Consider the following 27,872-nt stretch of genomic DNA (forward strand, 5'->3'; position numbering starts at 1 on the left):
CTGTGACATCACCATGCATGTTTTGGAGCCTTTAGGTGCCGCCATCTTGGTAGTAACTTGGTATTTTTTTGGCTTGAATGCCACAATAAAACCCATATTAGTGCCTCCTCCCATTTTAGTGGATGGGAAACGGACATAGCTTTATGGCTAGTTAGCTAGCTCGAAGGCTAAAAAGGGGGAGTAATAATGGGAACAGGAAGAATTGTCCAATTTTTTTGGTGGTCCTTGAATCCATCATGGCAGCGCCCGTAAGCGAGCTAATTCGGCGTTGTTTTTTTTTGTAGGAGCCTTGTCCATCTTTATTTACGTCTATGTTTAAAATAAAAAAATCAGATTTTTTGGTGGTCCTTGAATGCATCATATCGGGTTGTACAAACTGTGTACGACCAAATTTTAGTTTATTTTGGCACGTTAGACTGTATATAAAGTTGAAAGATGACAGCGAACCCATATTAGCGCCTCCTCCCATGTTAGTGATTGGGAAACAGACATAGCTTTATGGCTAGTTAGCTAGCTCGAAGGCTAAGAAAGGGGAGTAGGCAGCAAACAGAGCAGCGAAGGTACGCAGGAAGGGGTTCAAGATGGCGTTTCCAACATGGCTGCACCCTTAAGCAAGCTAATTCGCTAATAGCTTCGTCATCCATCTTTATTTACAGTCTATGATTTTTAAAAACATCATATCGGGAACAGATGGAATTGTCAGATTTTTTTTGGTGGTCCTTGAATGCATCATTGCATTGCTACGCACGGCTCAGACGAGGATTTGCTGTGTGAGCTCGCTTGCATGTTTGCATAGCGCTCCACTAATTTTTACATGTAAATATTTAACCCAATGCCACAGGGCACTGGATAGTGTCTCTCACACACACTTATAAAAACTCTTTAGTCTTTTTCCAAGAAGCTGCTCACCTGCTTATTCAAAACAGTTCTCTACAGATATATTTTCCAGTATCGACATGCAAATTTCTGTCCTCTGGGTGTGTGTGGTGATTGACAAGTCCATAGCCCGCGTAAGAGGATGGCGTCAGAGTCATTTCCTTATATAGGCATGGAATCAACTGAGCATGCTCAGACTCCTGCTGCTCTTTTCAGCACATTATACACATTAAACAGGCAGCTGTTATCATAATACAGCCACATCTAGGCTAGGAATTGTATTATTTAATCACATCTACTTTGAAGATTAGCTTAAATTCAGTGATTTTTTTGTATATAAAAAAATTGCAAAACTGTAAAAATGAAAAAATTCTGCACACTTTAATACAGCTGTGAAGCCATGGTTCACCTGTGACCAGCAGTTGCTTGGAAAAAATTTTTATATTTTTTTTTAAGAAATAGTTTTTATATATTATTATCATTATTATTATTATTATTTATGCTGCAATATTAAAAAAATTCTACACACTTTAACGGAAAGTTGAAAAAAATAATTTTCTAAAAAAAAACAATACAAAAAAGAAAAAAAAGAACAAGGAGCATGGAACAGTGAGCAAGTCAGCGATTTCTATGTATAAAAAAAATTGTAAAAATTCTGCACAACGCAGCTAGGCAGCCATGTGGTTCACCTGTGACCAGCAGTTGCTTGGAAAAAGCATTAAAAAAAAATTATAAAAACAATACGAGTGGAAAAATAGCTTTAGGGTTTTCAGAGGTATAAAGAAGCCTCCCTGTGCTGACATGCAAAATACACATCCTGAGTAATGTATCAACTATGCCTCACCTCCTCACCCCCCCCCCCCCCCCGTTGTGGAAAAGGATTAGCTATGCAGTTATATAAACACACGGTCAGAGTCAAAAGACATTTGTAGCGTAAATATCACACTTCTGATTATATATATGTACATATATATGGATAAAAGACCGGGCATTGAGCTGACCTCTGACCTTTGAGATGGATGCATTAATAGGCAGCGCTCTGTTGAGTGGGGATTAGCGAATAGCGGTGGGCTAATGATTGTCAGCGAGAGGATTTCCTGTTGACACACACACTTATCCTCCTCTTCTCATGATGTTCAGCTTTTTACAGTAAGATATCACGTGACACATTCTCTGTGTTTGTGAGAAAAAAAAGGAAAAAAAATTATTACTGTTAGTTGCCAGAATTGTCTAATTTTTTGTAATTTTTTTTTTTGTAAATTGTGGCTTATTTTAAGCGTAAGGTTTTGCAAGGCTGTTTATATTACACACGCTTTACCTTATATTTTGTAAACATTTTTCAAACTTAAAAACGTAAATTTACATGGTCACAATTTACAATAAAATACAGTAAATAAATAAAATATATATTAAATTAAAGCTGCAAGCAGCGATGATCGGGCCCTCGCACTCAGCGCGACCGCCCCCTCCCCGTCACGCCGTCCCTTCCCTGCCCCGATCCCCCTACGAGCTGCAGCGATTTTGCCAGTGGTGGGAAAAAGCCGGCAGACAGAAGCAGAGATGTGTCAGTGCAACAAATCTCTCAATATATGTAAAAATTGTTAGTGTGCAGTAACCTCCTCTTTACAGTAGGTGGCGCTGTCCACAGATGTCCACACGTGGTCGGGGTCGGGTCTGTATCACATGTAAAAAATTTGAGGATTTTAGGAGCATCCATGGTGGAGTTATATCAGTTGCAGTACCGTATGTGTCCACTGGGTGGAGCCAGACACCATGAGAATAGTGGAGACCCGTCTGTGCATCAAACCTCAAAAAACATTTGATTCATACATGAAAAATGTCCAGAAGCAGTTACTTCCGGTTTCCTGTAGGTGGCGCTGTGCAGGTGACTCATGAGCATGCAGACGTGTGGGGGGACGGACCGTTAGGACATGAAAAAAATTTGAGGACGCTAGGACGATGCACGGCGAAGTTATAAGCAGTTGATGTTTCATGGCGAACAGTCGCCACCGCCACGGGCAGCATGATACAGAAAACCACACAGGTGTCTCTGTGGGACGTCAAATCTGTGATCCTCATTTCGCTGTGTAATGACAGGGAAGGATTAAACAGAGTGCATGTCAGTGAAGAACATGGCACTTCCTGTCTCCACCACAAGGGAGCGCCATAGATCATGATGACATAGAGACGTTCAGGGAGGGGCTCTGACCATGTGCAGAAAGTTTGAAGCCGTTTGGAGCAAGTATGTAGGAGAGAGAGTTGTTCGTGTATAATTGGCGAAGTGACGCCACAGCGGCCACGCCCTTTAACCTAGAGAAAAGCTTTTGATAACTTTTGATCAGCATGGTCTCTAGGTGACAGCGACCGAATATGAAGTCAATCGGTCGAAATCCCTAGGAGGAGTTCGTCCGCATACCAAAGGTGGAAATCGCTGAAATTTGACCGCCTAAATCAAAATGGCTGACTTCCTGTGTGGTCTAGATCAATGGTGCAAGAGACTTTTATGTGCGCCTGGACGTGTTCTTTGTGTGTGCCGATTTTTGTGTTCCTACTCCAAAAAAACCCCTATGGAGAAGAGTATTTTAAAAATTCAAGGGGGCGCCATTGAGCCATTTTGCGCCGCCCACTTACGAGACCCCCATCAGTTGCTAGTACATGCCCCCGAGAATGTGTGTATGAATTTTCATGATCATAGAAGGTCGTTAAGGTCATTAAATACTCAAATGTAATCTCACGGCGAAGGATCGACAGTTGGCGCCCCGCCACACGGACACCATTGCACGCAGCTTCACGGCCTTCATAGTGTAGCTTCACCAACTAGTTGGGAAGGTTCTAGAGGTGAAATGAAGTTGATGCTGTCAACTATGTAGGAGCAGTACACGTCAGAGTAAAAAGAGGCCATTTCCTGTTACCAGCAGGGGGCGCCACGAGTAAGTAAGGGTTTCAACATATGGAGGTTTTCAGGGCGGAGCCCTCGTCATGCTCATAAAGTTTGAAGACGTTTGGATAAAGTATGCAGGCGTGAGAGCCGTTCAAAGTTACATGGCGAAATCATGAATCGTCGCCAGACTTTGGCGAGCCACAGAGGCCACGCCCTTTAAGTTAGAGAAAAGCTTTTGATAACTTTTGATCAGCAGGTCCTTTAGGTGACCTCCAGCAAATTTCAGGTCAATCGGGCTACAGCTCTAGGAGGAGTTCGCTCACATACCAATGGTGTAAATCGCCAAAATCGCCATTTTCCATCCAAGATGGCGGACTTCCTGTTGGGTTAAGGTCATGGTGTCAAGAGACTTTTTGGTGCGTCTTGGTATGATAAACATGTGTACCGATTTTCGTGCACCTACTCCAAATTAAGCCAAATGCGAGGGGTGTTTTGAAAATTTCAAGGGGGCGCTGTAGAGCCATTTTGCCCCGCCCCTTTGCAGCGACCACAAAATATCAAATTTTTCGCCACCCCTGATGAGTGTGCAAAGTTTCGTGAGTTTTCGTGCATGGCAAAGGGGTGAAAAATGCAGTTAAACAGGCAGGCAAATAATAATAATAAACACAGCAATTACAATAGGGCCTTCGCACCACTCGGTGCTCGGGCCCTAATTAAAGCTGCAAGCAGCGATGACGGGCCCTCGCAGCCCTTGCGGTCGCGGGACCAGCAGCCGCCGCCTCCCCTATCGTCCCACGACCTCTCTCCCAGCTGTACCGGCAGGAGCTGTGGTCTGCAGGGCAGAAGAGTACAGCAAAACACACATGTACAAAAGACAGGTCCTCCGGCCAGTAGGTGGCGCAGTGACCGTAGCATGTCAGCATGTCAATCTGTGCAGCGTCCGATGTCCGAAACAGTAAAGTTTCATCCACATAGGATGAAGTGTGAGGGAGATACAGCCAAAAATACATGTATTTCCTGTGCGTTGGCGAAGGGTCAGCTTTGTGGCGGCACCACGGCCAGACCGTGTGACGAAGTGCTGCGTTTTTGACAACTTTTGGTCCCTAATGCCTTAAGAGTAAGCAGACCAAGTTTCAGGCCGATTGGAGAAATCCTCTAGGAGGAGTTCGTAAAAGTGCGGGGAGTGAAAAATGCAAAATGGCGCAGGTATTGTAAAATGCCGGACTTCCTGTGCGTTTTAGAGGATACCTCCAAGAGACTTTTTTTCTTGTCTAGAGGTGATACATATGCGTACCAATTTTCATGTCTGTAGGTCAAACAGGGAAGCAGATCTCATTCAAGGGGTGCTACTGAGCCATGTGGCCACGCCCAAATATGACGATGAGGTGATATGAAAAGGTGTACAGGGGCTGATGTCATAATAGAGTAAGAGGCAGGTAGGATGAACAAATCAAGAAACACAGCAGCTTTCTCTATGGTGGCGAAGGGTCACCTTTGTGGCGAGGCCCCGCCCACACGGTGTAACATCGAGCTGCGTTTTTGATAACTTTTGCTCAGCCATGTCTTTAAAATCAGGTGACAAAATCTCAGGTCTGTCAGAGTATTTCCCTAGGAGGAGGAGTTCAAATACGAGGTGTGGAAAATGGATATCGGACTGAACACAATTCATACCGCCAGTAGGTGGCGCTATGAGAGTTTCTGGTCATTAGCATATCAATCTGTTCAGAATGACAGGCTCAGCATGCCTGATTTTTCTCATCCACATTGGATGAAGTATGTGGGAGATACAGCCACAAACACATCCATTTCGTGTGCGTTGGCGAAGGGTCAACTTCCTGGTGGCGCCACGGTCAGACCGTGTGAGGAAGTGCTGCGTTTTTGATAACTTTTGGTCCCTGACCCCTTAACGGCAAGCACACCAATTTTCAGCCGTATCAAGCAATTCCCCTAGGAGGAGTTCGCGAAAATGCAGGGTGTGCAAATTGGAACATGGCGTGGTTTTTCCAAGATGGCCGACGCCCTGTAGGGGGTGGAATTTTATTTCCAAAGGCATGTTTCCTGGCATGAGGCGATACATCAGCGTACCAATTTTCATGGTTGTAGCTGTTACGCTGAATATTTTCAAATTCCAGGGGGCGCTGTAGAGCCATTTTGCAAGTCACTGTCGTGGCGACAGTTTCAGATCGCCATTTTTCGCGAACCAGACCTGTGTGCCAAATTTGGTGAGTTTTTGAGCACGTTCAGGGGGTCAAATTTGCGTCGAATGACGCGGAAGAAAAAAAGAGAATAATAAACGCTTGCATTTCAATAGGGCTCTTGCACCATTCGGTGCTCGGGCCCTAATAATACCAGCAATTACAATAGGGCCTTCGCACCACTCGGTGCTCGGGCCCTAATAAACACAGCAATTACAATAGGGCCTTCGTACCACTCGGTGCTCAGGCCCTAAATATAAATGTATAGTGAAACCTTCAGTAAGATTAACTGCTTTTTATACATGGACAGACCCAGTGGTCAAATGAACTGCACTTTTTTATGGTAATAGACTGCTGTAAAAAGCTACGTTTATGCACAAAACATCGTTATTCCGTAGCGTTGATGTCATTCGGTTGTTGAATGTGGGGGGGCGACTGCCAGATATGGTGTCAACAAACGGTTGCGATGGACAGATAAACTTTGGTACGACGTCAAGTTTGATGCATTTAGAGTCGGGTAGGGTCTGCTAGGGTCGTAGCAGCCGTCATAGTGTGAGATATTTTATCTTGGGTTCATCTTTGGTCGCAAGACGCCATCAACGGCCATCCTTGAACCCGTCACAGTGCGACCAAAGATATCTCAACAATGCAGCCTTGATCGACGGTCATCTTTCGTCTTATAGTAGCTTATAGTATAGTAGCTTGTCTCTGTATAGGTCAACAATGTGACAAAGGCTACAAAATCTGCCCCTCAAAGTGTCTCCACAGAACCAATCTGACCCTTGGACACATGTAGTTGACCCCTGCCATAAGTGATTGCAGTTGAAGTGTGTTTGCAGCAGGAACACAGCATGCATACATGCACACATTTGACCTTTTCTGTCTTCACCCCCTAACCTTCCTTTGTTTTTTTGTCTTCATTCATCTCTGCCTAAACTTCCTGTATAGGTAACGCTTTAGTATTCTTGACTGAGGCTTGCCAGAGACCACATTTCCTTTAAGCAGTCCCACGCAGTGACATGACATTTTCCCACAGCAGATTGTCTCGCTCGCTGGTGTGGAGCGAAGCTACAGAGTTGTCTTCCACAGAGCATTCTCACTTTACCTTTTTTTTTTTTAGCTTCTGCTTGGGTCAGCATAAATTGATACTTGCAGTGTCACCCGAAACCCTATTTATACCCTATGACTTTGAAGAAAACAGCACTGCATCTATAGTCTGTTGATCCAATGAAACATCTGGTCACGTTCTTGTTGATGTCTATGTATGAGTTTATTAACAGAGCAAGCCTGTTTGCCCCTTCAGTGATGAAGTAATGAGGTCGACTAGTGGGTGCAGTAGCCGGACCGTCATCTGGGAGGGAACCCGTCTGCTTGCAGCAACATTTTATTTCACGTTGCAATGATGGATTCCTTCTTCTATCATCATTTTGGTCGACGGCAAAAGCACCAGAAACAGGTGGTGGCGCATCAGCCCGGCCCGGCCGTCCAAGCCAGCAAAGCCAGAAGGCGCTCCAGCATCGGCCTGCCCTCTGTTACACTAGTGCAATCCAGACGCTCCTCCGTCGGCCTACCTCCGGTCGGCGCGGACCAGTGCAGGCGGCCAAGCGCTGGCTTGCTGGTAGCTAGTGGGCAACGGCGGCAGTCCATTATAGAAGTGACGAACACCATTGAAGGTGAGGTCAAGAGAGGAAGAGGGGCCTTTCAGAATGACCCTCTATATGCCAGACGGTCTTCCGGTACAGTCTCCTGCATACACCGCGGGCTAGCAGTGCGGTACAGACGTCTTTCTAAAGTAAAATCCATTGAACCTCACCTGCTTGGGTCGTCCATGTTGCTCGCAAGCGTCATCCAGATGGGGGGAGGGGCTAAAGAGGAAGAAGAAGAGGAGGATTTTTCCCAGTGTTCCAGCTCCAAGTCCGAGGAGAGCAGCGAAGAAGAAGGGTGGAACATCAGAGGTGCGAAAGAAGAAGGGAGCATGTCTACGAATCTAATGCGGGCGGTCATCATGGAAAACATCAAAGTCCGCCCCCTTCCCCGCGCCCCCCGTTGCCTGAGACGCAACTCATCCCACCTGGAGATAGGGATTTATGGTCGGTACAACCAACGAAGGTCCAGTCACAAACCCATCCAGATTTCCGTGACGAGCCCCAATGTGAGCAAGCTGGCTTTGGCAGGCCTGAACTCCGGCGGCGGCGGGGGGTCGACAGACGCCATGAAGGATGTGGCGACACTCCACAAGAGCAGTTCGTCATTGCTGGATGGACAAGAGGGAACTATATATTATGACCCCTTTCTGGATACGTGGGAGAGCTTCCTGTCGTATGTAGCACGCACACACACAGACACACAAGGAAGTTGTGTTTCCCTAATTTTATGGGTCATTTATGTCCTGCAGAAGTACTCAAAATGTTAATCTGATGCTAACCCCTTTAACCCTACTGTTTTCATGTTAGACTTTTTACCTTAAATCCTGTATAAAAAGGTCATTTTAAAACAGGATTTTCTTAATCTAAGAGGCAGATATGTAGTGCACAACCGACTACCACTGCTTTAAAAATTAGGGGTCCATCTTTCTCACGGCAAAACGCAAAGCTGCATGCAAAATAACACAGCAGCAACACAGATCAGCCGTTTTCTATATATAGAAATGGCTTGTTCAGGGTCTGTTTTTACAGTTTTATTTGTTTAAAGTCATGGTCTCATATTTGCTGCTGGAGATCAACAATTTATGTGTGTGTGTGTGTGTAGTGCAGAGTAGTGTAGTGTGTGTACACTGTCAAACGGCCTCCACATTTTACCTCCGGTGTACGTGAATGCCGTGCCGCGCGCTGTGCACCCCCCGCCCCCGACAGTCAAATAAATTACAGGCAAAGACAGGTGTGCTGCAGCTACAGCCCCACTCATAGATGCCACAAGTGCGCAACAATCCTGCAGAAACAAAACAGAAACACAGTCCCGATGTGTTTCTGTTTGTTTTTTAAATTTTATCATGTTAAGAGTGTTAATTGTGCAGTATTTATGTTAGAAGTTACACATGGTAATAAAAACAAAACACTTGTCCAGTAAACTGAAAACCTGCCGGTCATGTTTTCCGTTGCCAAGTTTTTTTAATGGAAACAATTAAAATTAAAGCTGCAAGCAGCGATGATCGGGCCCTCACACTCAGCGTGGCCGCCCCCTCCCCATCACGCCGTCTCTTCTCTCCCCTACTCCCCCCCACGTGCTGCAGCGATTTGGCCAGCGGTGGGAAAAAGCGGCAGACAGAAGCAGAGACATGTCAGAGCAACAAATCTGTCAATATGTGTAAAAAATGTTAGTATGCAGTAACCTCCTGTTTGGGTCTGTATCACATGTAAAAAATTTGAGGATTTTAGGAGCATCCGTGGTGGAGTTATACCAGTTGTAGTACCCTATGTGTCCACTGGGTGGAGCCAGACACCATGAGAATAGTGGAGACCTGTCTGTGCTTCAAACCTCCAAAAACATTTGATTCATACATAAAAATTGTCAAAAAGAAGTTACTTCTGGTTTCCTGTAGGTGGCGCTGTTCAGGTGACTCATACGCATGCAGACGTGTCCGGGGATGGACCGTTATGACATGAAAAAAATTTGAGGACGTTAGGACGATGCACAGCGAAGTTATAAGCAGTTGATGTTTCATGGCGAAGGTTCGACAGTCGCCACCCCTACGGGCAGCCTCATACAGGAAACCACACAGGTGTCTCTGTGGGACTTCAAATCTGTGATCCTCATTTGGCTGTGTAATGACGGGGATGAATTAAACAGTGTGAGAGAAGTGCATGTCAGTGTAGAACATGGCACTTCCTGTCTCCACCACAAGGGAGTGCTATGAGCGACACAGATCATGATCACATAGAGACATTCAGGGAGGGGCTCTGACCACGTGCAGAAAGTTTGAAGCCATTTGGAGCAAGTATGTAGGAAAGAGAGCTGTTCGTGTATGTATGGCGAAGTGACTCCACAGCGGCCACGCCCTTTAACGTAGAGAAAAGCTTTTGATAACTTTTGATCAGCATGGTCTCTAGGTGACAGCGACCGAATATGAAGTCAATCGGTCAAAATCCCTAGGAGGAGTTTGTTCGCATACCAAAGGTGGAAATCGCTGAAATTTGACCGCCAAAATCAAAATGGCCGACTTCCTGTGTGGTCTAGATCAATGGTGCAAGAGACTTCTATGTGTGTCTGGACGTCTTCTGTGTGTGTGCCGATTTTTATCTTCCTACTCCAAAAAAAACCCTATGGAGAGGGGTATTTTAAAAATTCAAGGGGGCGCCATTGAGCCATTTTGCCCCGCCCACTTACGAGACCCCCATCAGTTGCTAGGACACGCCCCTGAGAACGTGTGTATGAATTTTTATGATCCTAGAAGGTTGTTAAGGTCATTAAAAACTCAAACGTAATCTCACGGCGAAGGATCGACAGTCGCCGCGCCGCCACACAGACGCCATTGCACGCAGCCTCAAGGCCTTCATAGTGTAGCTTCACCTACTAGTTGTGAAGGTTCTAGAGCTGAAGCAAAGTTGATGGTGCCAATTATGTAGGAGCAGTACACGTCAGAGTAAAAAGAGGTCATTTCCTGTTACCAGCAGGGGGCGCCAGGAGTAAGGCAGGATTTCGACATATGGAGGCGTTCAGGGTGGCGCCCTCATTATGCTCATAAAGTTTGAAGATGTTTGGTTAAAGTATGCGTGCATGAGAGCCATTCGAAATGTCATGGCAAAATCATGAATCATCGCCAGATTTTGGCGAGCCACAGAGGCCACGCCCTTTAAGTTAGAGAAAAGCTTTTGATAAGTTTTGATCAGCAGGTCCTTTAGGTGACCTCCAGTAAATTTCAAGTCAATCAGGCGAAATCCCTAGGAGGAGTTCGTCCGCATACCAATGGTGTAAATCGCCAAAATCGCCATTTTCCATCCAAGATGGCGGACTTCCTGTTGGGTTGAGGTCATGGTGTCAAGAGACTTTTTGGTGCGTCTTGGTATGATAAACGTGTACTGATTTTTCTGCAGCTACATCTAACGAATTTTTTTAATTGATACCCTATCAATTAAAAAAATTCGTTGTAGAGACATTCGCTGTAGAGACATTTTGCCCAGCCCATTTGCAACGACCCCAAAATATTAAATTTTCCGCCACCCCTGATGAGTGTGCAAAGTTTGGTGAGTTTTCATGCATGGCAAAGGGGTAAAGGGGTGAAAATGGGCGTTTAATTGTTCAAATAATAATAATAACACTTACAAATACAATATGGCCTTCGCACCACTCGGTGCTCGGGCCCTAATTACAAATACAATAGGGCATTTGCACCACTCCGTGCTCGGGCTCTAAAAACATTACAATTACAATAGGGCCTTCGCACCACTCGGTGCTGGGGCCCTAATAATACCAGCAATTACAATAGGGCCTTCACACCACTCGGTGCTCGGCCTCTAATTATAAATGTAGGCTCGGACAGTGGCACCAAACTGTTGGCTTGTGCCTACTCCGTTCAGAAAATAAATACCATCTCAGCTCTGGCTCGTCAAGCGCAGCAGTGTTCTTCTAAGGGACCAGGTCACAGGTGCGACTACAGCTCTCTCTCTCTCCCTCTCTCCCTCTCTCCCTCTCTCTCTCTTGTTCGCGTCATGTTCATTAACTTTATCAAAGGTCTCCAAAAGTAAAATATATGATACTACTGAAGTGAAACTGAAGATTCAACCACACAAGGCATCAAATAAAATATGTTTAATATTTGATCCTTATCTTCTATATAAGTACATTGCATTTTTTTTATTGACGGTATTAAAAATGATACCATTGCTACCTGTGCTCCCCGCTGGTATACCTTAATACCGCCCAACCTTAGTGTAGTGTGCATTAAATCACACATGACAAACATGATCTGTCACACACGTCATTATCGGCACATGTCAGCAAGTTATACCTATGCTCAGTGTGTCCCCCAGTAGATATAGCATAATCTGTATTCTGTGTGCATATTAAAAGTGTGTGTGTGGTGTGGCTTTTAGTCTGCACCCACAGTTGTAGTTTAGTGAGACACTTCATTATAGAAAAAGCTTCATATTCTCTGCAATTTATATATATATATATATAAAATATATATTTGTGTGCGTTACACATGTATACATACACATCGATAGCTACCGTTTGTTGACTATAACGACTATATGTTCTGGCTGCCGGATACATTTCATTGGCCAATCAGAATTGATTGCACACACACTTCTTACACAGCTTACACAAAAGTTATTGAAATTTCAAGAACACAATCCTTTTTGCAGATCAGAACCATGTCCATAACAACGGTTTTGTTCTACATAGCAAAGGTCTGTTTATCACACATAACACACTGCACAGACAGAATGAAGTATTTTACATAGTTCTCCTGCTAATCATAATGCTGCTCGCTAATGTTTATACAATTTCTGTCCCTATAGAAACGGTCTGTTCTTCACCAGCCAATCAGAATTGAGCGTTTAATAAAGTCACCCCCACTTATTAAACATCTAGTTGCTTGTTTTAACCTATATCCGTTGGTCTGTTCTGCATAGCAATGGTCTGTTCTCATAGCAACGGTCTGTTCTGCATAGCAACAGTCTGTTTGGCCAATCAGAACAAGGAATACTTGCAATACCATTGCCCAGAAACACTTGTCCATAGCAACGGTCTGTTCTACACAGCAACGGTGTGTTCTTCAGAAATAATTGACCACAGCACGCTGTGAATATTGATAATACTGATGATGGGATGTGCATGGTGTGTGTGTGTGTATTTTTATTAGCAAACAGAATACAAGAACAGCTTTCTGTCTCTCTTGTCTTTCCAGGAAAGCAATAGCTAAGTCTGGCCTGCACCAACTGCCCTGTCAGCCCAGTACGTCGTCTCTAGGCAGGACTGACCCTGAAGCAAATATCCGCAGTACTGTGGACTGGACTGTAAGTCTGTGTATTGTGTATATACGACAAAGATGTGCTTTGACCAAGCCTGTTTCAAGTAACAGTCACATTGAAACTTCCTGTATGTGTGTTTCTGCAGGAGTCCGCCGTGTATGGCGACCACATCTGGTTCGAGACTAATGTATCCGGCGATTACTGCTATGTGGGAGAACAACATTGTATCGCCAGAGCACTGGTTAGTATGTGATTTTCTTTGATTTAAGATCGGGAAGTTAGCAATTGAGATGTAACAAGCTCTCTGATGGGTTGTAGGGACACACCTGCTCTATGTTATCAATTACATGCTAATTGCTTTGTGCATACATGTTAGAAATTGCAAGATATTGCATCTAGTGAGCGCATGCTAAGTTCAATTAGCATTGGCTGCTTCGGTTAGCATCATTTAGGACTGCTTTAAAGGCCACTGCAGTGACAATGTCAAAGCATGGATGAATGATTACTTTCAGTTTGTTTGTTTAGCAATGCTTAGCTGTGTTAGCATCGGCTCCTCTTTTAGCTTACTGAGCTAAACACAGCAACCAACCTCGTTGTACAAATATTTAGCTCAGTAAGCTAAACATTTGTAGCTCCGTAAGCTAAATATTTATACATACAATATTCAACATTTATTATTGTGACTCAATACTGCACTCGGTGGGTCACCCCCCACCACCACCATCTTTGTTTGTCTGTGTGTAAGGTCAGAACAGCAGTGATCTTATTTAAATGCAACAAAAATAATACATCACATCACTTATTTTTATTTTTTGTTGTAATATTGTGTTGTTTTTTTTGTGTAGCAAAAGTCTGTCAGCCGCCGGAAGTGCGCCGCCTGCAAGATAGTCGCTCACACCATCTGTATAGAACAACTGGAAAAGGTAATTTAATCTAATCTAATCCAAGATACATGTGTGAGTCCTCATAAGACATTAAAAAAGGTGGTGAGGACAAGATTATTAAAGGATGTTTAAAGCGTCAGGGGACAAAAGGTGATTTTGGGATGGATAAAGCAGGATTAAACTTTCAGTCCTCAAGACTGAGGATTACTTTAAATCCTTGGTCATGATGGAAATCTAAATCTTGCTTTTCAGCTTTTTATTATTTATTATTGTCCTTCCTGTCTGACCTGCAGTTCCCCAGCTCTAAAGCCATTCTCTTGGATGCTACCCTGCCTCTCAGTGAGCCCAACTTTAGAGTGAGACACACATTTTTTCCCCCTCTCCTCTCTCTCTAACCTCACTCTGGATGGAATTACACAAACCGGGGAAGGGGACTCACTAAAGGTGCTAATATGGGTAAATGGTGTATGAATGACTCGGTGGTGGTAGTCGGAGAGGCCGTCAGTCTCCCCCCTGAGGTGTGGCTACATTTGTAGTCTACCCCCGCCATACAAGACCAATGCATTATTTAATAATAATGCATTAAATAATGCAATATTGTTATTTTTTAGCACTTTTAGCATTGTTAGTATTGCGTTTCCATGGCAACCAACCTCAGTTTTGTGACGAACAAGGAAGCAGTGTTGCCACAGCAACCGACCTCATGGTTGTGTAATGAACTAGGAAGAGGCCTAGCCATGGAAACCGACCTCATGGTTATATAGTAAACAAGGAAGCAACGTTGCCACGACAACCAACCTTCGGGTCAGACGCCATCAGGTAACGCCGATCGATAGTTTATTGCTCCGGCAACTGCCACGGCAACTGACCTCATCGTTGTAGTGAACGGAACGGGAGGAACGAGGAAGCGGCGTTGCCACAGCAGAATTTTGAGCTCAAAATTCGTACAACAATGAGGTTGGTTGCTGGGGCATAGTAGTAGTAGTATTCCGTCATGGAAACCACCGGAGCCGTCGATGCCATTTCCTTATTCACTCTACCTATGCCACGGCACATATCAGTTAAGACCTTTTTAGCAGAAACTATATGTATATTGTGATTGGCATGTTGAAGGTGGTAGCCAATCACAACACAGAAAAATGATCCTACAAGCTCCTCCCCCTTTTCTCTTCTCCTTAATTTGATGGAAGTACACAAATCAATATTAACAATCTATTCCCAGGATCATGGACACACACTCTCATCATTTTAATGAGCCATTCAAGTACCAATAATAATGACGTAAATAACAGTTATGAGTGTGTAATTGCAATAAAACGTTTAAAAAAATGTCCTTCAATTACACTGAACCATCTGTATATTTTTCCTTTTCTGGTGTTCTGACATTTAGAGATCTCTTGATTTAAAGGGTTAACAGTGTGTCTCTGAGCTCATTTATTTACACCTTTCTTCCTCCCGCTCTCCTCTAGATTAACTTCAGATGTAAACCGTCTTTCAGAGAGTTGTGCTGTCGGAACATTCGGGAGGTGAGTCCTCTTAAGAAAGAGGCGGTCATATTTGTAGTCTTTTCAAAGTGCTTTAACTCAGTGCCATTTTTCTGTTCAGCCCATCGTGGTGCGTCATCACTGGGTGCATCGCAGGCGGCAAGAAGGCAAATGTAAACAATGTGGGAAGGTTGGTAGCGTTTTAATTTTTTCTTCACTTTTTATAGCGTCGGTTTTTATAGCGTCCAATCAGCTTTATTAATCAACGTTTTTATTTATTTGTGCAGGGTTTCCAGCAGAAGTTCGCCTTTCACAGTAAAGAGATCGTTGCCATCAGCTGCTCCTGGTGCAAACAGGCCGTGAGTGCACATTTTTCGCACGTTTTTTCGCAAGCTCTTCAACGATCATAATGCTTTTTTTTCTCTCTCTCTCTTTAGTACCACAACAAAGTTTCCTGCTTCATGCTGCAGCAAATTGAGGAGGCTTGTCCAATGGGAGCTCACGCTGCCCTCATAGTGCCGCACACATGGATCATTCGGGTCAGGCGCCATCAGGTAACGCTGATCAATCGATCATTTATGAATTAGCATTAGCAATCGGGACGCTCTATATCTATCTTTTCTGTCTCCGGCAGTCATCTTTGAAGTCCAGTAAGAAGAAGAAGAGAACATCGTTCAAGAGGAAGAGCAGCAAGAAAGGAGCTGAGGTTTGGACAAGCTAGCTAATGTGCTAGCCTGATAGCAAGCAAATGTGAGCCTCTAGTGGCCCACATCTAGATCACTTCATATTGGTGGAGATGTGATCTGGCCCACTTGTGGCTCAGGTGTGAACCACTCAAGTAAATAGACCCCGTTCACACTGGAGAAAGTCAATCCAGTTTAGAGTCGGATTGAATCCGAATAGCCTTTAAGCTGGATACATTCAGACTTATTTTCAAATCTGCGCTCAATCCAGCTTAACCCGGCTTCTTTGAAAATAAACTCGGGGCAAAGCTGTCGTAGTTCGACAGATGTCCACACATGACTTTTGTATGCGACCCGGACACTGTCCCAGAAGACCGGGAAGTATCACGTAGCTAGCGGGATTCTAGCTAGCCGCATTGTTGTACAAATTTTTACTTAGCTTACTGAGTGAAACATTTGTACAACAATGAGGGCAGTTGCTGTGGCAACAAATGAGAAAGCGGTGTTGCCACAACAACCCACCTCATTCGGGTCAGACGCCACTCAGAAAAAAACTGGATATATCCGGATACAGCCCGAATCCATTTCCCGTGTGTGAACAGGGTCTAATAAGTGGGCCACATAAGGGGGTAAATGGGGTAGAATTCAATTCAATTCATTTTTATTTATATAGCGCATTTTACAATTTTGTCTCAAAGCGCTTCACAGAAACTCAGAGCGTGAGACCCAGAGCCTGAACCCCCTTAAGAGCACTGTGGCAAGGAAAAACTCCCTTTAAGTGGAAGAAACCTTGAGCAGGACCCATCTACTTAAGACCAGTCCTGCTGCTAGTCGGCCGGGTAGAGGAGGAGAAGAAGAGGGAGACAGGACAAAGAGGATGGAGAGAGAGAGAGAGAGAGAGAGGAGCAAACATGCAGCAAACATGATACAGTACAGAGCAAACATGACAAGCAAGATGAAACAGTGATTATATTATAATGTATATCTATATATATTGTCAGTCCATAAGTAGTAATAGTAATTTGATAGTAATCAAAGCAAAGATGAGCAGCAGGGGCTGAAGTCAATGAGCACAGGAGAGTTCAGGGGCTGAACTGCAGGTCAGCATGCAGGTCTTGAGACCTGCAAACAGAGAGCGAGAGAGCAAGAGCGAGGCACAAAACTACGAGGAAGACAGTAAACATAGATTATGAGACGATATTACCAGTATGAGCCAGACTAAGGAGAGTAGAGGAGAGTTCAGAGGGTGAGAGGGAAACTGCTCAGTGGATCATGTTTGTGCCCCCCGACAACGTAGGCCTAGAGCAGCATAGCTGTGCTAAAAGTTAAGTTTTTATTAGCCCTATGACACCTGTTATACCTGTGGCTGAGGCGACTGTAACTATACCTACCAGCTCTACACACTAGGTCTAAGGCTAACTATACACCTTACTAAACAGAAAAGTTTTAAGTCTAGTTTTAAAGGTGGAGGCAGTGTCTGCCTCTCGGACCCAGATTAGTAACTGGTTCCATAGTAGCGGTGCCTGGTAGCTAAAAGCTCGTCCTCCCATTCTACTTTTATGAATCCTAGGAACTACAAGTAAACCTGCACTCAGAGATCTGAGTGTCCTATTAGGAACATATGGTACAATCAAGTTCTGCAGATACAATGGAGCAAGTCCATGAAGAGCCTTGTAGGTTAGAAGAAGGATCTTGAAGTGTATTCTTGAGTCCACTGGGAGCCAGTGAAGAGATGCTAGAACAGGAGAGATATGATCCCTTTGGCTGCTTCCTGTCAGAACTCTAGCCGCGGCGTTCTGTATCAGCTGCAGACTGTTGATGGAGTAATGTGGACATCCAGACAATAAAGAGTTGCAGTAGTCCAGTCTTGAAGTGACAAAAGCATGGATGAGCTTTTCAGCATCACTCTGAGAGAGGATGCTGCTGATCTTAGCAATATTACGCAGGTGAAAGAAAGCGGTCTTGGAGACCTGTTTAATATGAGAGACAAACGACATGTCTTGATCAAAGTTAACTCCGAGGTTCCTCACAGTCGTACTGGAGGCCAAAGTAATTCCATCCAGAGAGAAAGTATTATCTGATTATCATCCAGTCCTTTATGTCCTTTAGACATGCCTGTAGTCTGACTTGCAGGTGGTCATTTAGCTGACTTACAACAGCTCTTTCAAGTATTTTAGAAATAAAGGTGAGGTTGGAGATCGGTCTGTAGTTTCCTAAGACGTCCGGGTCCAGTGAAGGTTTTTTAAGTATCAGAATGATCACAGCAGTTTTAAAAGCCTGCGGTACATATCCTGTTTCCAGAGACAGGTTGATTTGTCCTAATATAGAGTCTCCGATCAGAGGAATAGCATCCTTGAGGATCCGTGATGGAATCGGATCCAAAAGAGGTAGTAGGTTTAGACTTGCTTATGCTGGTGGTCAGCTCAGGGAGGCCGATGGGCACAAAGCAGTCCAGAGTTAGATCAGGATCTGTTTCCAGAAGTAGCGGTGTATCCTCAGCGTATACAGAGAGATTGTGGTTGCTTAGTCCTCTAATAGTGGTAATTTTATCGGTGAAGAAGCTCATGAAGTCTTCACTACTAAGAGCTGCAGGAATGCGAGGCTCCAAAGAGCTGTGGCTCTTTGTCAGCCTGGCTACAGTGTTAAAGAGAAAGCGCGGGTTGTTCTTGTTTTCTTCTATTAGTGATGAATAGTAGGCTGTCCTAGCTTTACGAAGGGCCTTCTTATACGTTGGCAAACCGTCTCTCCAGGCCCTCTGGGAGTCATCTGATTCAGAGGACTGCCACTTCCTCTCCATCCTTCATGTAATCCGTTTCAGTGATCGGATATTTGAGTTGTACCATGGAGCTAGCCTCTTCTGATTTGTAGTTTTCTTCTTCAGTGGAGCAATGTTGTTTAAGACTGAGTGTAATGTGTCTGCAGTGTTGTTGACAAAGCAGTCCATTTCTGCAGGAGTAATATTTAAGTTGGTACCCCCATCACCATAGAAGTAGGTAACGTTCTCTTTGTCTGACAGGAAGGACGGCAGTTTAAGCCATTCATAATCCGACCCATCCCAAGTCCGCTGATGAAACCGCTGCTTGTGTTCGTCAACCCTAAAAGTGGAGGAAATCAGGTATCCGCAACCCTCGACCACATCCATCCCTACAAATGCAATCTACATTGTGTTTAGTTCCGGCAACCCTGTTTCTTTCTCTTTATCTGAAAGGGCACTAAGATCCTACAGTCCTTCATGTGGTATCTGAACCCAAGACAGGTGTTTGACCTGAGCCAAGGAGGACCAAAGGAAGGGTAGGACAAACACACACTAACATTGGTAAATATATACCATTGGTGCTAAATGCATGTTTGCCGAGACTGACCGAGAACGCCTCAAATTTTCTTAGCTTGGAACTCTATCGGAAAGTTCATAGCCTGAGAATCCTGGCCTGCGGAGGAGATGGCACTGTGAGGACTAACTTGCACTTTCACTTCCACACACACAAATTTGAGCATAATACTACCGCCACCATGCTTCACAAATGGGTATTTATTTTACTGAAAATGCATAAAAAAACACAGAATCAAAAACATTTGTCAAAAACAAAAAATTCTACATTAATCATAGCAACTATCAAGCCATGACTCATGCACATGTGACCATCAGTCATGTGAGAAAAAATCAGCGAATATTTAGTTGATCTACCACCACCATGCTTCACAAATGGGTATTTATTTCACTGGAAAATGCATTAAAAACACAAAATCTGACTTAAAAAAAAGAAAGTCAAAAACAAAAAATTCGACTTTTCGATACTAAAAGATGCCTAAAAAAACACAGAATCTGATTCTATAAAAAATTGTCAAAAACAAAAAATTCTACACGAAAAAAATATTTAGTTGATTGAGTGGAAAAAAATATTTCCTGTAATATTTACATATTATTCTATATATTTTTTTACAGTGTATAGCATTTTTTGTGTGTGTGTGCATTAACCCAGGTGGGCTGGATCCTGTCTTGTTTGGACGACCTGGCGATAAACCCTCAACCACCCGTAGCCGTGTTACCACTTGGGACAGGAAATGACCTCGCCAGGACTCTAAACTGGGGAGGGGTGGGTGTACAAACACTCGCACACACACACACACATTGCGTTGTGTATGTGATTCACCTTGCATGTATCCCAGGGTTACACCGACGAACCGTTGTCCAAGATCCTCTCCCACGTTGAGGATGGGACTGTTGTCCAGCTGGACAGGTGGAATCTACGGGTGGAACTGAATCCTGGTTGGGGAGCTGAACCGGATGAACAACAAGCCGATAAGGTCAGCGTGTGTGTTAAAATTCTGTGACTGATGATTGATCATGTGTTCATATCTTCCGTGTTTGTAATCTCAGCTTCCTCTAGATGTGTTCAACAATTACTTCAGCCTCGGATTTGATGCCCACGTGACTCTGGAGTTCCACGAGTCAAGAGGTACATCACCTAGTGGCGGATACATAAACATTAGCATTAGCATTGTTAGCATGGTATGTTGACCTGACTTGGGGAGGCCTTAAAGTTTCATTTCCAGCCAGATACAGTGGGTACGGAAAGTATTCAGACCCCCTTATATGTTTACTTTACTATATGTTTGATATATTTTGGGATTCTCATTACTTCCTGGTTTGTCCCACCCTCTGTTTTTCCATTGGCTGTTGGGAACACATGTTTGCAAGTTGGGGGGTGGGGGGGTCGGCGATCAAGTTCCCACTTGCAAACCGAGACCAAGCGTCAATCTCCGGGGGCTCAGACTTGAAGCCAATGTGGAAGTGTGGGGGGAAAAAAAGTTGTAGTTCACATCACAACCACTAGGGGTTAAGCTCCAAAAAAGTGAGTCAATCCCCATAGACTCCCATGTTAAAATGAGACTCCCATAATTATCCAACCACCGTCCGACCGCCTCAGACTTGTGATGGTGCAAACATGGCGACATCACAGAAGCTTCGTCCATCATTTTTAACTGTTAATGGTCCAGACTAGGCACACACCGACAGGGAATTGTGGGTAAAACAATCATATAGTGTGTCCCCAGCTTTAGATTTCACTGGTACAAATGCATGAAAACCATAATACTACCACCAGCATGCTTCAATTTAATAGGCTGTGGGGTTCAAAGGGTTAAATGTATGTGTTGATTTTGTTGTTCCAGAGGCTAACCCAGAGAAGTTTAACAGTCGATTCAGGAATAAGATGTTCTATGCTGGGGTGAGTGCACACAATACATCCGTGTGTGTGTGTGTGCTGGGTTTTTACTGACGTGTGTAACCCTTGTGTGTTCATGTGTCAGACGGCATTCTCAGATTTCCTGATGGGAAGCTCCAAAGACCTGTCCAAACACATCAAAGTGGTGGTGAGTAGCTGTCATTCAAAGCAGGTCAGTCATCCCGTGCCTCAATTCTTATCAGTTCTTTCACTCCGTCCAGTGCGATGGGACAGATTTGACGTCCAAAGTTCAGGACTTGAAGCTGCAGTGTCTGGTCTTCCTCAATATCCCCAGGTAGATATACTTTTTTTACATAAAGTATATTCCACCACATTTAGGATCATTAGTAATGCACTATAACATGCTGGTACTTTTGGCTTCAAGGAAATTGCAGTAAACATAAGTTCGAGACCAAAATGAAAGTTGATTGGATAACAGGTAACAGGACACAGGTTGGAACAATTAGGGCTTGTTTCTGTTACCATGGCAACCAAGTCAATGAAGGATAACCTCGTTGGGAACAGCTGTCTCTTGAGTTTGGCATGTGCACCATAAATATGTAAAAAAAAAAATAGAAGCCATATTTAATAGATGACTGATATTATTGGTCGCCATGGCAACAGATGCTGACTTTTCCATGCTAGAAAAAAGGAACTATCAATCATACAAATTTAAAAACATATTTTTACATAGAAACTAGCATAGTGGTGAAAAAAGTCTTTTAAACTCCTGCAAGGGAAAAAAACAAAAACCTTGGCAGCAGATCATAATAAGGTGTGTAAAATAAGTTTAATTATGCGTGACATGATATATTTTTATTATATATATATAATAAAAATAGTAATAATAAAAAATAAAATACATATTATGTTTCAAACTCTGATTGCACGAGGCATCTGTTGCCATGGCATGTAGTGTCCAGTGCTGTTGATGATGTATAAATAATAAAAAGGTAATTGAATGAATGAATAAATAAATAATTTTTATGTTTAGTTTTACAGTAATTAACCAATTAATTAACAATTAATAAAAAAAACATAAATAATAAAATGAAATAAAATACATTTTAGCGTTATTTTATTTATTAGTTTTTAATATATCATATATTATATATGTTTGTATATTTTATTGTATTTAAAAAATAATTTTATAATAAAATAAAATGCTATATATATATATATATATATATATATATATATATATATATATATATATATATATATATATATATATATATATATATATATATATATATATATATATATATATATATGTGAACAAGATGTAGCATGGGTTAACAGGATTAGAAGAATAAAAGCTGATTGGATAATGAGACACAAGTGGGAACAATTAAGGCTTAGCTCTACCAAAAATAAAACAGGAAGTAAAACAGCCAGGCCTGAAAGAGACGTTTGTTGACTCTCATGGGTTAATTAGCAAACACAACACCGGAGCACCAGAAGAGCTGGAAGAAGTGTCTGGTGAGAGGGAAGTTTGGGTGTCCCTGCTTAGACTGCTGCCCCCGCGACCCGGCCCCGGATAAGCGGTAGAAGATGGATGGATGGATGGATGGAACACCGGTAATAATGACAACGTGTTGCATTGTGTTGTTCAGGTATTGCGCAGGCACTACACCCTGGGGGAACCCCGGCGAACACCGCGACTTCGAGCCTCAGCGCCACGACGACGGGTGCATCGAGGTCATCGGGTTCACCATGACATCACTGGTATACTGTAAAAAAACAATAAGAAAAAAATACATTTTTTTTTATAGTTGTGTAATTATGTAGTTTGGCAACCACACGTGCCTTTATTGTAAAAACACCTACATGTTTTGTTTATAGTGTCGTCATGGCAACCAAGTTCTAATCATGTTGGCAGAAGCTACTGTCAATTTTCATTACGTTTGAGTGAGCCGCCATGTTTTTATTTGCAATTTAAGGAACATAGTTAAAGTGTGTGTGTCTCTGTGTGTGTGTAGGCAACGCTCCAGGTCGGAGGTCATGGCGAGCGGTTGAACCAGTGCAGAGAAGTCACCCTCACCACTACAAAACCTCTGCCAGTACAGGTACAAACACACACACACTGGAAAAACACTTGTCTTCATCAATCGATTGACACTTCGATTATTGATTGGCTGTTTTGTGCTGCTGTGTGTATCCTCAGGTGGATGGCGAACCGTGCAGACTCGCCCCCTCCGTCATTCACATCAGCCTAAGAAACCAGGCCAACATGGTTCAGAAAACCAAGAGGCGAACCTCACTGCCACACCTCAACGAGTGAGTTACACACACACACACATACAATCCAACACAACAATATATAATTAATATTTCATAATAATGCATGTGTCTCAGTCAGCAACCCGTCCCGGAGCGGCTGAGGATCAGAGTCAGCAGGATCAGTATGACTGACTATGAGACTCTGCACTATGACAAGGACAAACTACGGCAAGCATGTAAGGACACACACACACACATTGTGTCATCACCCTGGTAACACAATGGGATGTAAGCTAATGTTTGTCCCATGCTATCCACGGACCACAGACTGTATATACTCTATCTATAGTTGATGCGCCTGTGATATCATCCATCAACACTAAATGAATGTTGAGTGCAATGCATGATGGTACACGAGCCACCATCTTTTGTATGCTGCCGATGCAATACTGATGCAGAGCGTGATACACGGTCACCCAAATAGGATTTAATGACTTTACAACATGGTCAATACACTGTCAAAAGGGTGTGTATTTTTTAGGGATGTCCCGATTCGATCACGTGATCGGAAATCAGGCCCGATTACGTGATTTCAGACTCAACCGGAATCGGATGTTGCCTCCCGATCAGGACTCGGATATGTATTTATTAGGGCTCTCAAAGTTAACACCTTCTGTGCAGGGTGGCTCTGTGTCCTGTAGTGTAGGGGTATGACAGTTGCTTTTGGTGCGAGAGCTCGATGAGCTGCTGCGTGTCTGAAATCACCTAGCGTGGCACTCTGGACACGCGCACGCACACACACACGTTTTGCTGCATCGAGTGACTTGCTATTTGCCGTCTTTATCGAGAATCTTGAAAGTATCAGATCGTGACTCGGTATCGGCAGATATCAAAATCAAATGACTCGGACTCGGACTCGAGGGCAAAAAAACCTGATTGGGACATCCCTAGTATTTTTATTATTATATATTTTAAATATTATTAAATATTTTAATATAGTTTAATATATCTTGTTTGAATTAAAAAAAACATTTAGTAGAGATTTTTACATTTTTTGTGGTTAGATTTTTTAATAATAATAATAATTATTATTATTATTATTATTATATCATTTTTGTATATTTTAAGCAATAATCAGGTGACAAAAATATGATTTTCTTTAAAAATAATATTTCTATATATTTTCTATTTTTTATATTATATGATATACTTTATTATATTTAGTAGAGATTGTTACATTTTTTGTGGTTGGATTTTTTAATATTTATTTTTTAGTTTTTTATCTCATACAATAATCAGGTGACATTTGCCGGATTATTTCTAAATTGAAATTGCAGAAGTTAACAAATTTATACTATACTAATAAATAAATAATATTTCAATATTTTTTGTGGTTGGATTTTTTTAATAATATAAAAATTATATTTGTGACATTTGCACTAAGGATTTTTTAAAGTTAAAAAAGGCAATATAATAAAAATGTTAAGGAATAATATTTCTTTATATTTTTAAAAAATTTAGATTATATATCATACTTTTTTTACAGTTTTTTGTGGTTGGACTTGGTAATAATAATATATTTTATTATTATTTTTTACATTTTAAGCAATAATCAGAGGTGACATTTGCACTAAAGATTTTTTAAGCATAATTCTAAAAAGTAAAAAAGGAAATAATAAATATAAATAATAAAAATATTAAAAATATAATATTTCTATATATTTTATTTTGTTATTATTTTTATTATTTCATATTATACTTTATTATACTTAGTGGATTTTTTTTACATTTTTGTGGTGGGATTTATAAATAATAATAATAATGATATTGTTTACATGTTAAGCAATAAACAGGTGACATTTTCACTAAAAATTTTTAAATTAATTTAAAAAACGTTAACAAAAGGCAATATAAAACGTACAATTGCTATATATTTTTAATGTTTTTTTATTTTGTATGATATTATATTTAGTAGAGATTTTTACATTTTTTGTGGTTGGATTTTTAAAATAAAATAATAATAATAACAATATTATTTTTATTATTATTATTTTTATTATTTTAAGCAATAATCAGTTGACATTTGCACTAAGGATTTAAAAAAAAATTTAATTTTAAAAAGTTGACGAAAGGCAATATATTAAAAATTAAAGCTGCAAGCAGCGATGATGGGCCCTCGCAGCCCTTGTGGTCCGCGGGACCAGCAGCCGCCACCTCCCCTATCGTCCCACGACCTCTCTCCCAGCTGTACCGGCACAAGCTGTGGTCTGCAGGGCAGAAGAGTACAGCAAAACACACATGTACAAAAGACAGGTCCTCCGGCCAGTAGGTGGCACAGTGACTGTAGCATATCAGCATGTCAATCTGTGCAGTGTCCACACGTGGTCGGGGTTGGGTCTGTATCACATGTAAAAAATTTGAGGATTTTAGGAGCATCCTTGTTGGAGTTATATCAGCTGCAGTACCCTATGTGTCCACTGGGTGGAGCCAGACCCCATGAGAATAGTGGAGACCTGTCTGTGCTTCAAACCTCCAAAAACATTTGAGTCATACATGAAAATTGTCCAGAAGCAGTTACTTCCGATTTCCTGTAGGTGGCGCTGTGCAGGTGACTCATGAGCATGCAGACGTGTTGGGGGATGGACCGTTAGGACATGAAAAACATTTGAGGACATTAGGACGATGCACAGCGAAGTTATAAGCAGTTGATGTTTCATGGCGAAGGTTCAACAGTCGCCACCGCCATGGGCAGCCTGATACAGGAAACCAAACAGGTGTCTCTGTAGGACTTCAAATCTGTGATCCTCATTTGGCTGTGTAATGACAGGGAAGGATTAAACAGTGTCAGTGAAGAACATGGCATTTCCTGTCTCCACCACAAGGGAGCGCCATGAGCGGCACAGATCATGATGACATAGAGACGTTCAGGGAGGGGCTCTGACCACGTGCAGAAAGTTTGAAGCCGTTTGGAGCAAGTATGTAGGAGAGAGAGCTGTTCGTGTATGAATGGCGAAGTGACTCCACAGCGGCCACGCCCTTTAACTTAGAGAAAAGCTTTTGATAACTTTTGATCAGCATGGTCTCTAGGTGACAGCGACCGAATATGAAGTCAATTAGTCGAAATCCCTAGGAGGAGTTCATCCACATACCAAAGGTGGAAATTGCTGAAATTTGACTGCCAAAATCAAAATGGCTGACTTCCTGTGCGGTGTTGTGGAAACTTTTCTGCTCTGGTGAAAAATGAAATAGAGACTTCTGCCGGCCGACAAGGATTTATTCCTTTGCAAAGAAGGTCAATCAAAAACACTCTAGCGGTCAGAATGAATGAAAGACCCCGAACATGGGGAACATGTCGCAGTTATAGCTGCATCAGCCTCCCCCCTCCTAATCAAGTCACACCCTCTTCTAGCTGGTCACAGACCCACTGTCTCCTGGTTATACTTTGAAGTTTTGAGTTGGCTTCCTGGAGTGTGAGATGTTAATTCACATCTTAATGATATTTTCCTGGAGTCCCATAGGTCACGGAGCCATTTGTCTCCTGATCGCACCTTGAGGCTGACCTCCTGTAGTGTGGGATACAGCTGAGGGATTTGGATACAGTATCTCCTCCTGGAGTCTGTTGTGTGTTGGAAGGGCCTAGCCATCAACATGGAATGGCAAAAGGTGGGGGAACTGTCACATTGGTGAGAAACAATAGGTGGGGTGCTGCAGGGAAGTGAGCTCAAAGATTAAGGGAGGCTATGATATACAGGGACAGGCACAGATGTTTCAGGGAATTAACAACAAGGATTAAAGATTAAAGTAACAACAAATATTTAGGATAGACTGCATATACAGAGATCAAAATTTCCATCACAGCGGTCTAGATCAATGGTGCAAGAGACTTTTATGTGCGTCTGAATGTGTTCTGTGTGTGTGCAGATTTTTGTTTTTCCACTCCAAAAAAACCCCTACAAAGAGGGGTGCCAAGGGGGCGCCATTGAGCCAATTTGCCCCACCCACTTACGCAACCCCCATCAGTTGCTGGGAACGTGTGTATGAATTTTCATGATCATAGAAGGTCGTTAAGGTCATTAAAATCTCAAACGTAATCTCACGGCGAATGGTCGGCAGTCGCCGTGCCGCCACACAGACACCATTGCACGCAGTTTCACGGCCTTCATAGTGTAGCTTCACCAACTAGTTGGGAAGGTTCTAGAGGTGAAATGAAGTTGATGCTGTCAACTATGTAGGAGCAGTACAAGTCAGAGTAAAAAGAGGTCATTTCCTGTTACCAGCAGGGGGCGCCACGTGTAAGTCAGTATTTCAACATATGGAGACATTCAGGGCGGAGCCCTCATCATGCTCATAAAGTTTGAAGACGTTTGGATAAAGTATGCGAGCGTGAGAGCCATTCGAATTTTCATGGCGAAATCATGAATCATTGCCAGAGTTTGGCGAGCCACAGAGGCCACGCCCTTTAAGTTAGAAGAAAGCTTTTGATAACTTTTGATCAGCAGGTCCTTTAGGT

General features: G+C 42.7%; 1 protein-coding gene across 3 annotated transcripts in view; it reads left to right on the forward strand.

The window, feature by feature from the left end:
- The window catches only part of LOC114445865 (diacylglycerol kinase zeta-like), a 67,733-nt gene that overhangs the window by 632 nt on the left and 39,229 nt on the right, over window positions 1-27,872 (forward strand). For 2 of the 3 annotated variants that reach the window (XM_028421147.1, XM_028421160.1), the window contains exons 2-24: window positions 7,256-8,271; window positions 12,800-12,908; window positions 13,009-13,104; window positions 13,709-13,786; window positions 14,041-14,103; window positions 15,217-15,273; window positions 15,353-15,421; window positions 15,519-15,590; window positions 15,669-15,785; window positions 15,866-15,937; window positions 18,931-19,029; window positions 19,123-19,205; window positions 19,301-19,361; window positions 19,895-20,008; window positions 20,082-20,219; window positions 20,293-20,371; window positions 21,087-21,142; window positions 21,225-21,287; window positions 21,361-21,434; window positions 22,756-22,867; window positions 23,122-23,208; window positions 23,307-23,419; window positions 23,498-23,598. In XM_028421147.1, the coding sequence (XP_028276948.1) occupies window positions 7,352-8,271; window positions 12,800-12,908; window positions 13,009-13,104; window positions 13,709-13,786; window positions 14,041-14,103; window positions 15,217-15,273; window positions 15,353-15,421; window positions 15,519-15,590; window positions 15,669-15,785; window positions 15,866-15,937; window positions 18,931-19,029; window positions 19,123-19,205; window positions 19,301-19,361; window positions 19,895-20,008; window positions 20,082-20,219; window positions 20,293-20,371; window positions 21,087-21,142; window positions 21,225-21,287; window positions 21,361-21,434; window positions 22,756-22,867; window positions 23,122-23,208; window positions 23,307-23,419; window positions 23,498-23,598 (2,833 nt within the window). In that variant the 5' untranslated portion in view covers window positions 7,256-7,351. The remainder of the gene's footprint in view (window positions 1-7,255; window positions 8,272-12,799; window positions 12,909-13,008; window positions 13,105-13,708; window positions 13,787-14,040; window positions 14,104-15,216; window positions 15,274-15,352; window positions 15,422-15,518; window positions 15,591-15,668; window positions 15,786-15,865; window positions 15,938-18,930; window positions 19,030-19,122; window positions 19,206-19,300; window positions 19,362-19,894; window positions 20,009-20,081; window positions 20,220-20,292; window positions 20,372-21,086; window positions 21,143-21,224; window positions 21,288-21,360; window positions 21,435-22,755; window positions 22,868-23,121; window positions 23,209-23,306; window positions 23,420-23,497; window positions 23,599-27,872) is intronic. The other variant, XM_028421170.1, reaches the window with a different exon arrangement.

Source organism: Parambassis ranga, chromosome 2 (assembly GCF_900634625.1).
Source record: "Parambassis ranga chromosome 2, fParRan2.1, whole genome shotgun sequence".
Lineage (NCBI taxonomy): Eukaryota > Metazoa > Chordata > Actinopteri > Ambassidae > Parambassis > Parambassis ranga.